General features: G+C 38.3%; 1 protein-coding gene across 6 annotated transcripts in view; it reads right to left on the bottom strand.

The window, feature by feature from the left end:
* Positions 1–380: 380 nt before the first annotated feature.
* The window catches only part of MTDH (metadherin), a 55572-nt gene continuing 42386 nt past the window's right edge, over positions 381–13566 (bottom strand). For all 6 annotated transcript variants that reach the window (XM_040625701.1, XM_040625705.1, XM_040625700.1 and 3 more), the window contains 4 exons: positions 8932–9039; positions 5964–6104; positions 2746–2902; positions 381–2116 (listed from right to left, as the gene is read on the bottom strand). In XM_040625701.1, coding sequence (XP_040481635.1) covers positions 2046–2116; positions 2746–2902; positions 5964–6104; positions 8932–9039 — 477 coding nt within the window. In that variant the 3' untranslated portion in view covers positions 381–2045. The remainder of the gene's footprint in view (positions 2117–2745; positions 2903–5963; positions 6105–8931; positions 9040–13566) is intronic.

Here is a 13566-nt window from a genome sequence, read left to right as displayed (position 1 = left end):
CTCCACACTAGATCTCTCCTCAAAAGACAGCGTCTGTAACACCCACTGTAGGTGGCTGTCTGGGAGCTACTAAGCTGGAAAAATCAAGTCCAACATTTGACACAGCCAACAAAATTCTAAGATGAAGAAATGGTGAGGTAGAGTTGAGAGAGTTCAATTGAATTTTCTGAGCATAGATCTTTTGGCACATTCTAAAATTATACAGGTTCCTTCTCAAATTCTCCTATGACACCTTTACAAAGTGCTGGCAACTTCAGGAATCCTTAGCTCTACTCAGGAAACATCTACGTAAAGCTCACAGAATAAAGTCATTTGAAGAAATGAATTCCTGGCAGTTGAGCTTATTTACCCCAATACTGAAGCAAATAAAAACACTGCTATCCATTTGCTGAATTTATTTAAACAAATCAATTTAGAAACCTCATAGAATGAAACAAGACTTCTGACATGTAAACATACTGCCGTGTTCCTGAAACAGATGGTAACACCTGATAAAAGTTAATCATCGCTTGTGAGGAAAGCTGTCCATTAATAAGGCCAGTCTTCAGCAGTTACTAAAACCATTGTGTTTCTTTAGCTTTCCTAGTGTGACAACGCAATACTATCAAACCACAATCAGATCTAATAAAGACAAGATTGGATGGACAGATCAGTACCATTGGTTACAGCTGTTAAACAGTTTCATTCTTGGCTCCACGTAGAAACAAGCCAATCACATCAAATAAATCATGGCTTTTTTTTCTTTATCACAATTCACTAAGTGATGTTAATTATGGTCCTTGTCAAACACGTTTGGTAAAGGCTATTTACAGTGTACATGGCTGAGCATGCACTATTTATAGTTACAAAGATACCTGCCAGTTTATTACAATAGAATTACACAGTGCCTGAAAATGGTGAAACATCTCACACGTCATTTAATCAATAGTTTCAAGCAGAAAACGTTCCGTATTTGACCACGATTGCAATAATTACATGAAAATTCTTATAAAAACACGAATCCCCCTCAAGAAATTGATGCATATTCTACGCACTATAGGTTAAGGCAGTAAAAAAATGTATTCCTGATAACTGGAGGTCTTGACAATGTCAATTAAAGCTGTCTGACTCTAGTTTTTCATTCTCCATCGTATACTCAAAGTTCTGTCTGTATAACTAATCTGTGAAAGATTTCATTTTTAAAGTCGAAGAAGTATCAGCAATGAAGAGAAGAGTTGACGTTGGAAAAAAACTGCTAGGGAAAGGGAAAAATGTTAAGTTGGACTTTGCCTGAAAGTTTTCAAATTCTAAACAAGAGCATTATTTTTGAGTCGGAACCTTAAAAGTATAAAACAAATACATATAGTTTACCTTTCTTAATTTAAAATATACTGAACTTTGAACAATTCAAGTAATGTAAGACTATCAAAAATAACTTCATAAGCCATACAAGCATCAACTGCATGTTCAATGTTTTAATTAAGAACTTTTTAAAAATTGTAAACTAAACCATGAGTTTAGTTAACAAATGATAAATGACCTTTTATTTGCACTTGTGATTCCTTTAATACAAATTGCTACCAACATATATGTAAAGATATGGCAGATTATGCATTTGATCAAAGCACTTTGATTTAAGCATAAAACAGATTCAAATGGTTTAAGTTCCGTGCATAAGATCGCAGACGCTGCCTACGCGTCCGCAGGCAGCCCTCTCTAATCAGAATCCTTTATTCCTCAGCTGCAGATGAGACAGGGCACAAGCTGTTGTAAACAGGGCACTGCTGTAAAACCAGGATAATATTCTTAAATTAAGATCGTTCTTGTTCAACTGAGAAGACTTTCCCCAAGTGTCTTCCAGCACTGGAGTATATTCTGCTGACCTCTGAATTTCATAAATTAACTTTCCTTTGATTCCATTTTTACGGTGGTTGTGTTCACAGTTTTGTTTTAAAAATTGGTTTAAATTTATATAAAACTCTGTACATGTTCACAAATTATTGCATAAACAGCATAATCTTCCAGACAGTGTTTGCAAACACATGTCCAATTCAGGAAAAATATATTCACGTTTCCCGTCTGGCTTTTTTCTTCTTTTTTATTTGTTTGGGAGATTCCCAGCTAGTTTCAGACTTGGCTAAAGGGAAAAAAGAAAAAAAAATTTAGGAGTAAATACTGTTATGTCTCAAAAATATAAAAGGAGCATCAATGAAAACATGCTTTGAAATCCACATAATGTTTCAACCTATATGTTTAAGTTTTCAAGTTCCAGTGACATGTTTTATAGGTTATTCTATGGCTGCCATCCTTTTTCCTTTGAATCCCAATGTAGTATTCTGTTGTTTCATCACATGGAAGGTATTTCACTGTTTTTGATCTAGAAAACCCATCATTTAATGCAGCTCAATCTAAGTAATGAAAGTGAAAATGGGCAAAATGGACACTGAAGGTACTGAAGGGAGAAAAGGAGGGAAAAAAGGCACAGAACAATTCACAGTCCCAAAAACATGTGCACAGAAAAAGGGAGGGACCAGATGAACAAGGGCAGGTATCAACTCCTCCACCGTCTATGTCCCTGGCCACCCCCTCTTGCTTGGAGTGACTTCAGTCCCTTGGCTCTCACAGCTGAGGTCCACAAGGTTCCAAGGAATGTAGACTTTGCCAAGGAAGGACGATCTTAGAAGATCAGAATATTTCAGATTTCTAAGATACTAACATAAAACAGTACAAGAACATACAAAAGAACAAAAAATGAGAATTACTTACTCTGTGAAGGAGGCACACTATTTTGCTTAGTATTTGACTTGGATTTATCTGTCTCTGGTAGCATCGGTGGCACTTGGGAAGAGCTCTTGTCAGAATCACTTTTTGATAAAATAACAGATGGCTCAGTAGAAATAGCAGGTGGAAGAGTCTTGATAGGCTATTTGGACAAAATTATCTTAAGTTTTTTTGTAAAAAGTATCAAATAAAATTAAATATCACAGTAATACCAAGAGGCTGCTTAGGAACAAGGAAATAGTCGGTTTCCAAATTACCAGCAGAAGCACTACAACTCGTGCCTGCCCTCTAGTGGCAAAATCAAATAACTCTTTACCTATCCGTCAATACAGGTTGAGATAAAAATGGATTAAGTATAAAAGTGCAAGATATTTTCTGAGTCTCAAATAGGAGGGAATAATTCCATTTTCATGAACCTTTACATTTTTCTTTTTCATTACAAATAGAACGATTTTATACGTTTTAGTGATTTGGTGTTCTGTCCACTTCTTACCAACTCTTAGTTGCTCAAAATTTTTTCATGTGAAAGACAAAAAGAAAAAAGCTAATTTCTCAACTACCAGTAGGTGATATGCCCTTCTCTGCTTCTGGAGAGGTAAGGCTAACTCAAACAGGGTGGCAATCACTTCTGTTTCCTACCCACAGAAAATGAGGGCCTCAGACAAAAGCAAACTACGGCTACTAGTCCTATCCATTAAAGGAAACAGAACTCAGGTCCAAATTTTCAGAGTTTTATCACAGTGAAATCATAATGCTGAAGGCCTAGACTCTTACACCTTGCCTCTCCTCTCCAGCCTGGAAGCGGAAAGGCCTCTATGAGGCCTAACTGTTACTGCATGGTCAAGAGAGGTAAGGATGGAAACCCCAGTATTTGGAGTGCCCTGAGGCTGTGAGGAGATCAATTCATCCTTAGCCTTACTTATCATCACAATTGAATATGGAAACAAGGCTAAGTGATGTTTCTCTTGCCCCTGGTTCCTCCAGGCTCTGTGCATGTAAGAAAGCTCAATGGAAAAGGAAACAAGAGGAGGAAGCTGGTGCGTGGCAGGTAATCACCAGGATTCCTTCCTTCTATTTCAGGTATCCGAAGCTGCATTTGTCTTGCTTGGTTCAGCTTTCTTAGTGTTCTCTATATTCATTTAATACCCAAAAGTTTTAGTATTTATTTCTAGTATTCTCCCCTCTATTCTCTCACTTAATCTATGCTAAATTACAGAAGGTCTCAAATAGTCTTTACAAAATGGCTTCTGAAAATGACTTACTAATAAGTAAAACATCAAAATGTCAAATGACTGTTTGCCGTCCTGCTATTAAACCTATGCATGTACTGAGATCACATCGTTACATCTCAAAGGGAATTCTGTCTTAGGGAATTAAAAACATCTAATCCAAATAGGAAGTACGGTTAAGATTTTATTTTAGCACAAGACTATTACCAATTACTTCTTTTAGCTGTATCTCAGGTTCGTTCGTTTGTTCTTTTTTTTTTTAAAGATTTTATTTTTAAGTAATCTCTACACCCACCGTGGGGCTTGAACTCACAACCCTGAGATCAAGAGTCATATGCTTGGGGCGCCTGGGTGGCGCAGCGGTTAAGCGTCTGCCTTCAGCTTAGGGCGTGATCCCGGCGTTATGGGATCGAGCCCCACATCAGGCTCCTCCGCTATGAGCCTGCTTCTTCCTCTCCCACTCCCCCTGCTTGTGTTCCCTCTCTCGCTGGCTGTCTCTATCTCTGTTGAATAAATAAATAAAATCTTAAAAAAAAAAAAAAAAAAAGAGTCATATGCTTTACCTACGGAGCCAGCCAGGCACCCCTGTAACTCAGGTTCCTGTCTGAAGCTGTTTCTTTAAATATGTACGCTCCACAAAGGCAGAGTTTTTTGATTTGCTTTGCTCTCGGCTATATCCTTAAAACCTCAAATAGTGTGTGGCAAGTAGTGGGTTCTCAATAAATTTTTTTGAATGAACATATAAATGAACCATGCAACGCTAGTAGGATTTCAGATTTCTATAGAATTTACCGTTTTATAAATTAGATTTTAAAAAACTATGTGTCACTGGCCTAGGCCTTTTGTGAAATGGTCCTTTCTGACACGTCAAAATTTTCTACCAATGGCACGTATTTCAAGAACCTCTGACCAAATTTTAAACAAATGTTACATTTTGAGAGGTTGGACCACAGTCATATTCTATGGTATGTGCATTCTTTTAGGAAAATGCAGCCAGTTACATTTTCTTTAAGCCACCTAGCCCGTGCATGTTTAGATATTAAATAGGAGAAAATATAGTCTAGTGGTTCTGGTTTCACCACTGAGAATTACACAGCCTGGGACAAGTTATTGAAGTTCTCCAACCTCATTTATATAATAGATCTTACCCTTCTTACGGGGTTGTTATTGATGAGGGAACAGAGGGCAAGCGGAGGACGGGGCAGAGGCTGACACCCTGCAACTCCCCCCCCCGCCCCCGCACTGGGATGTACGTGACATTCCCCAGGCACTCCTGGCTGCCCAAAAGCCAAGGAAAACAAAAACAAATGGTTAACTAACAGAGATCACAATTCTGCAAGACCTGAGTCTCCCTCAGTTTACACATGTCCTAGTGACTTACAGGGAAGAAGCTTTCTTATCAATAGCCTAACTTCCAGAGACCCATAATTCAGTTTCCTGGAGCACTAACATTACCACCCCCTCCATAAAACTGAGGGAGGCCGAGGCAGAAGGAAATGTAAATAAAATGGAATTTCTTTTAAACCTGCAGCCCATTGATAAGGACATGTGATAGGAGGAAAGTAACATTCTCCTAGGATCTCCCAACTATCTTACTATTAACACCTTCTAGAGGGGTCAACAGCCTTAACTTGACAACGGCAACGTCTCCAGTATCCCAACCCCATGGTATATAATCACCCACCCCTCACAAGCCCGGTGCAGCAGCTCTTTCTGCCCACGGGTCCTGTCCCCGTGCTTTAATAAACCACCAATTTTGCACCAAAGACACTCAAGAATTCTTTCTTGGTCGTTGGCTCCAGACTCCACCCCACTGAACCTCACCTGTATCCCACAACCTCATCATCATGAGGGCTAAATGAGTGCATTTAAAATGCTCAGCACTTTAAATTAGTGATTAGCAATGCTTAGCACTTAGTGCTTTGATAATTCTCAAGTCATCAAAATTTTATTCCTTAAATATCAAAAACTGACCTGGCTATTTTTGATGAGTGCTTCAGCTGGATCACTAGTGCTTATGGTCTTCAAAGAAAAAGCTTTTTCCTGTTTTGGACGGACTTTAGAGGTATTCACTGGAAGCTCTTCTCTAATCTCTTTTTCTAATTCTTCTGTGTCCTACAGACAAAAGTATCCTATTAGATGATATAAATCACTTTTTTACTAATTAAAAATCTATTTGGTTTGTAGTATTAATGTTCAACAGATATTCCAAGAAAATAATTTCACTTCAGTAACTGTCCAAACAGCCTAACGGAACATATAAAAACAGTCATTCAAAGATTTAAAATAACAGGTACATCTCGAACAGCAGTCATCATCCCTGCTCTCCCCAGGGACTTCAATCAATTGGGAATTAAAAACCAATACACCCCCATCCCCAAATGCAAACCACTCAATTTACTAAACCAACCCAAACAAAATAAACTAGAATTTTTTCTTTTAAACAAAGTACACAGTAAATTAGGTGATACTCGAACTGAGACTTTAGAAATAACATTTCACTTAATGACTTCTTCAAGGAACAAAATATTTGTACAAAAGTACATTCCGTAGATAAATGAGGCTGACAGCAGAAAGTACATTTCAGTTTTGGTCTGCTGTAGCCTCGCTGTGTAGTGTCAAGGACAAATCATTTCATTTCCTTGAACTTTAGTTTCTTCCCTCAAGTATAAAATAAAATGTGCCTAGATAATTTCTAAAGTCCTATCCAAGCTTTAACATTTCCATTCTTAGGCCTTCAGACTTTATTTTTTTAAAAAGATTTTATTTATTTATTTAACAGAGAGAGAGAGAGAGAGAGAGGGAGAGAGTGTGAGCGCACAGGCAGGGGGAGCAGCAGAGGGTGAGGGAGAAGCAGGCTCCCAGCTGAGCGGAGATCATGACCTGAGCCCAGGGCAGCCGCTTAACGACTGAGCCACCCAGGCGCCCTAAGTCCTTTAGACTTTAAAAACAGGTTTCAACAAAGCAATTCTAAAGCACATTACATGCTTATATATGTGAAATAAATATGAACTAGAATATATTAAATAGGACCATCATTGCTAATTGTACTGTTTAGCCAACACGTATATATAAACAACTGTCTAGGATGATGTTGAAAGTTTTCTGCCAATACTGGTATTTTATAAAACTTGTTAAGGATGGTAGTGGGTTTAGACAGTAATACAAATTTTGTTGTGAATTTAAGTTGAATGAGTAGCTTTGGAAGTATATTTAAAGATTTGTGATCTGTACCAAATTAACGTGAAGACATCAGTTAGTTTTATCCTAAGCTGTACTCGCACAGTAAAGACACCCACCAACCACATACCCACAACTAAAAAGAACAAATACCCAAATGTATTATGGATAGGATACTATGTTTTATAAACCTGACACAGAATTTCATGGATGTCTCATTTAATTCTCAAAGCAATCTGTGCAGTTAAGTCACTTGTGCAAAGAAAAACAAGCAAAAACAAGTAGTAAACAGCTAAACTGAAATTTGAATACAGATCTGACTCCAAAGACTGTATACTTACTGTTATTTATTTATTTAAAAAATTTACTGATTTTAGAGAGGGGGGTGCAGAGGGACAGAGAGTCCCAAGCAGACTCAGCGATGAGCACAGAGCCCCATGAGGGGCTTGATCTCACAGCCTGAGATCACAAAAGGAGCCAAAACCAAGAGTCAGATGCTTAACCAACTGTGCCACCCAGCCGCTCCATACTGTTATTTTTAAAAACACATCAAACATTTTTAAAGGAGTATCAGAATACCAAAAGAACTTTCACAAGTTAATGACCTTTGCCAGTAAACTGAAATTTACAGATTACACCTATCCCACAACATTTCTTTTAAAAGGAATCCACCTAATCCACAACCAGAAAAGTAGTCTTAGTAAAGGCTGTAAGTCCAGGAAGTCTGGCTAAACAGAGTTCAGACAGTATTACCAACAAAAGACAGCTGTCCATAACAGTTCTCATCAGCTAGCTCAGCTAGCAAGAGAAGCCCCTCTATTACCTGGTTTTAGATTTTTATATCCATTGATCTCAGTTACATTAACCTTAACACCCAACTCTTACAGTGAGAAGAGACTAGTACTGAAAATGGATTCGTCATTTATGATGGGTCGTGCTTCCCTCAACAAAAAACGAACGCAGCACATATTTCCTTAAAAAGCCATATGCGGCAACTTCTCCCAAAGAGAACAATAAATAGGAAATTACTACGTAGGTTATGCTCTAGAAACTCTGGCTATCTCCTACATTGAGAGGAATAAAAACAACTAGCCACATGGTTGTAGGTAAGGAATAAGATTTTCATAATTTATAATGTAATGGTGATAATGCTTTCAAAGAGAAACCCGTGCATACTTCTAGTAATCTAGTATGTTTGCAATTAAAATAGCTTTTCATCTATATTGTAATCTAAAATTTTCCCAATAGGAGAGACCAATGAAAAAAGAAGGAAAATGGAGAGTGACGTAAGTAGAAAGCTTCTGCCAGAGCCAGATAAACAGATGAAGATACTAAGAAGGCACTAAGTGAGACAGAGAGCAAACTCAAGAGTGAGTGACGCTCTACTTATGACCCACATGGTTGTTCTGAGCTAAAATTCTAACTTGCTAAATTCCAGTTATTCAAAAGGCATTTCTGCATGTGTGAAATACTGTACCTCCTTTTCTATTTCACCTTAATATAAACCAAAATGCATCTCATTTAATTTATTACTTCTGGGTTTACACCTTTGGTATGATTTTTTTAGAGCAATACAGTTATTATTACAAGTAGGATATACAAAAGATGTTTAAAACATTCTGTGACTTTTCGAATGCTTTGCAAATAAACCTATCTACTGTTGTGTCTTTTATCTCTACACATTCTTAGTATCTGCGTGTCATCTTCTCACATTTGAGCAGCGGGTGCTTAACGAACGACGCCTATTGTTTTGATACTCCACCTGTGCAGGAGAGTTATCTTCACCTTGCTTCTTCTTTTTCTTTTTTTTCTTTTTAGATTTCCCAGTTGGAAGAGCTCCCTCTCCCTTTTCTTTATCATCATCTGAAACCTAATGTTAAAAGCAAAAGTATTAAAGTGAACGAATTGGTTAAGTTTTCATTATTCAAAAATTATGGAATAATTTCATTCATTAGGCTCAGTCTTTATCTCCTAAACACTACTAAGTAAGAATTAGTAATGAGTAATAAAACGGGTCTAAAATTACATATTTAAAAGAACCAAAGTACATGGAACTTCATTCTCCTGTCTATGATAGACTACTTTTTTTTTTTTTTACATCTTTCATGCACAATAGAGAGCTGTGAGAACCCTGATTTTTAAAAACCCATTGGATAGGTAATTGTTTTATTTCAGAGTTTTAGTGCAGAACCATTTGCAATAAAACTGAGTTTTACCCTGTTAAGACAATGACAGGAGTGGGAGAAAATATTTGCAAACCATATATCCAACAAAGGACTTATATCTAAGACTACCTATATAAAGAACACTCAAAAATTTAATAGTAAACAAACAATCCAATTAGAAACTGTGTAAAAGATATGAACAGACATTTCACGGAAGAGGACAGACAGATGGCAAAGCAGCACATGGAAAGATGTTTGACATCGTCAGTCATTAGAGAAATGCGAAGGAAAATCATCATGAGCTCACTAAACACCTATCGAAGGCTAAAATAAACAACAGGGACAAGCAAGTGCTAGCAAGGATTTAGAGAAACACGATCACTCATTCACCATGAGCGGGAATGTGAAGTGATACAGCCACTCTGGAAAAGAGTTTGGCAGTTTCTTAATATACTAAATATGCAACTATTATACAACCCAGAGATTGTACTCGTAGGCATTTATCCCCCAAAATGAACATTTATGTTCACACAAAAACCTGTACACAAATGTATACAGCAGCTTTACTCACAATAGCCCCAAGCTAAAAACAATCCTGATGTCCTTTAACAGAACGGTTACACAGCTGGAGGCATATCCACACCATGACTACGCAGAAGTAAAAGGAACCAACTAATGCCGCACACAACAGTCTAGATGAGTGTCTAGAGAATTATGCGGCGTGAAAAAGTAACAGTATGAAAAGGTTACATGCTATATTGTTCTATTCATAGAACATTCCTGAAATGATAAAATTATAGAGATGGAAACAGATCACTGGTTGTCAGGCGTTATGGGGGGGGGGCGGTGACAGGAGGGAAGAAAGGGTGGCTATAAATAAGGGCAACATGAGGGGCTCTTGCAGGATGGGAATGTTTTCTGTATCTTGACTGCATTAACGTCAATACCCTAGTAGTGACACTGCACTAAAGTTTTTCAAGATGTTACCACTGGGGGACACTCAGTAAAGAGTACAGGGAAAATTTCTCTGTATCATTTCTCACAAGTGCCTGTTACTCTAGAGTTACCTCAAAATAAAAGGCTTAATTTAAAAAATTGAATTTGAGTCGGAATGTCATTGAAAAGAACATTCTGCATGACAAAAACAGTGAATGAGAACTGTTAAATTAGTATTCATGATATCCCTTCACACATACCATATAGTTGACTTTTCTATGAAAAAGTGCTTTTTGTTTCTTCTGCACAGATGACAGCCAAGATTCCTAGCCTATCCTTATCGGAGGAGAGGATGGGGTAACTACTATTTCTCTGCTCAGCAGCATAGTCAGGATGATTTGGAGGTCTCATGAACCACCAAACAGTTCACAGAAATCGCTAGCAGATGGAAAAACAAAGTCCTACACAAACTTAGCTAAGAGACGTTCAGTACAAGTTGGTTGCCAGTTGTGGAGAAACTTCCACAGAAATTTTCACCATAAGCTCATAGTGACTAAAATACCACGTGAAAAAATGCATCCTATAAGAATATTCAGGTCACAAGGACTCTAGTCAGTCTGCTTCTCAGCCAATTATCATTCAACCATAAGAGAAATGCAGTTCCTCATGGCAAAACACTATTTTTGTTCATGGAGAAAAAGGCTGAAATCAACTCCATGCCATCTTTTAACTCACACAAAAGAACTGACATTTGGACACATTTATTTTAGATTATTAAAAGACATTACTGATAAACTTAAAATTCCTTTACACCCCTTCCCAATCCCACTTCCACATCACCTCCCCTAGAGGTAAACCATTACCATGAACTTCTTTTGTGTCCATCCAATCAAGTTTCTTTTTATAAATTTTGGTGTGTTCACACATACAAAATTTATATAAATGGTATCATACTGTTATCTTTTTGTAGCCCTGCCCTTTACCATTCAACATGTTTTTGAGATTCTATTCATGTTGATATTAATGTAACTTATTTCATTGATTTTTAACATCTAATATGTGATTGTACAAAGCCATCCCATAATTTATTTCTCCATTCCTCAACTGATGGGCATTTAGATGGTGCCCCATTTTTGTTAAGAAAAATGAAAGACAATCTCTGAATATACTCAGAAAAGGAACTGCTCTGATATGTGACAGTCTTTACTCCATTCAGTGATTCTACCGTGTAATTCTGATGATCGGGCACAGGCAAGTTTCAGTTAGAGAAACAGAGTTTTGGTTGCACATTCATTAAACGTCCAACAAATATCAGAATGATTACTGTGTGTTAAGGTACTGTACCAGGAAGCTATTCTTTCCTAACACACTTAATTTTTTAGAGGAATTTTAGGTTCACAGCAAAACTGAGCAGAAGGCAGAGATTTCCATATTCCCCCTGCCCCACACATGCACAGCCTCTCCCACTATCACTATCCCTCCCCACAGTGGTATATTTGTTAGAACTGATGAGCCTATACTGACACAAGATTATCACTCAAAGGTCCTAGAGTTTACCTCAGGGTTTATTCTTGGTGTTGTACATTCTACAGCTTTGGAAAAAATGTATAATGACATGCATTCACCGTTATCGTGTCTATACAGAGTAGTTTTACTGCTCTAAAAACCCTCCATGCTCTGCCCATTCATCCCTCTCTCTCCCTAACCCCCTCAACCTTCATTATTACCTATCAACTGTCCCCCTCTTCATTTATTTACACCCTTAATAATAAATCCCCTTACTACCTCTTCCTTTCTCTGAGGGTCTCTCAAGATCAGAGGTACTACCATCCTATTATATTAAAGGCCAACCCATAGTCCACTCATGCCTAAGGTTCCCCCACTTCTACTGCCCAGTTCTTACTCTACTAGCCAAATCTCTCAATTATGTTTATTTTTTAAAGATTTTATTTATTTGACAGAGATAGAGACAGCCAGCGAGAGAGGGAACACAAGCAGGGGGAGTGGGAGAGGAAGAAGCAGGGTCCCAGTGGAGGAGCCTGATGTGGGGCTCGATCCCAGAACGCTGGGATCACGCCCTGAACCAAAGGCAGACACTTAACGACTGTGCCACCCAGGCGCCCCTCAATTATGTTTAGCTCTTACTTTATGCTAGATCCTTTTCCTTTGTGTCTACAGATACGTTAAAACAGGGGCTGACAAACTACAAATCTGGCCCGATGCCAGTTTAGTTCATTTCCATATTGTCGACGGCTGCTTTTGCACTACTATATGGAGCTTTAATAAAAAGTTTACCGACCCTGCACTAAAATCTCTCCTATCACCAAAACACAAACAACCCCCCCAAAACCCTTCCTGATAGTACAGTGTGCTGTCATCCACTACCTCTCCTCCATTTCTATCCAAACTTACTTTAGAAAAATCTTTTAATTGTCATCACTCTTCTAACCATTTACTCAACTTACTGCAATATGGTTATTAGTCCAAGATTTCTAATGAAACTGCTCTTAATTACCAGACAGCAAATATCTCAGCCTCCGTGACCCAGAACTCTCTTCCCTCAGTCTCTTTCATAGGCTTTTTTCTCCTTAGAAGTTGGGAGTTTCCCAGATTCCTATGTTCATTCCACTGCTCTTTTCAAGTCTACAGATCTTTCCTAGATATTTCACCTATTCTCAAAGTGTTTAACAACCATATACTAACAACCTCCAAACAGATCTTTTCCCGAAGCTTTAACCTGGCACAAAACCAACTTCTCTGAGGCATTCCAACAAAACGCTCTGCATTTAACCTACCCCAATGGAACCAACCACCCTTCCCTCAATCAACAAGCCTTTGCTCCTCTATTTTCTCTGTTGGGAGCACGACTTCCACCCTCCCAGTTACACAAGCTACAATCCTGGAAGTCATTCTGATGACTCTTCCTCCATTCAATTCTAATCATACGTTCTATGGATTTTATTTCAATGTATTTTTCAAGTCTGTTCTGTATTCCATGTACCACTATTTTTATTTTATTTTATTTATTTGAGAGAGAGAGACAGCAAGAGAGAGCACGAGTGGGGAAGAGAGGGAGAAGCAGGCTCCCCGCAGAGCAGGGAGCCCCAGAGGGGGCTCGATCCAAGGACCCCGGGATCGTGACCCAAGCTGCAGGCAGACGCTTAACCGACTGAGCCACCCAGGCGCCGCCCGTGTACCACTCCTACCACTACTGTCCTGGACTACTCCACAACCTCTAAAATGCTCTTCCTGCCTCTTATCACATACACCTCCACTCCTTTTTCTACACAGGCTGC

The sequence above is a fragment of the Ursus maritimus genome, unplaced genomic scaffold (genome assembly GCF_017311325.1).
Source record: "Ursus maritimus isolate PB19 unplaced genomic scaffold, ASM1731132v1 scaffold_9, whole genome shotgun sequence".
In the NCBI taxonomy this organism is placed as follows: domain Eukaryota; kingdom Metazoa; phylum Chordata; class Mammalia; order Carnivora; family Ursidae; genus Ursus; species Ursus maritimus.
This window is presented reverse-complemented; position numbering and strand designations above follow the sequence as displayed.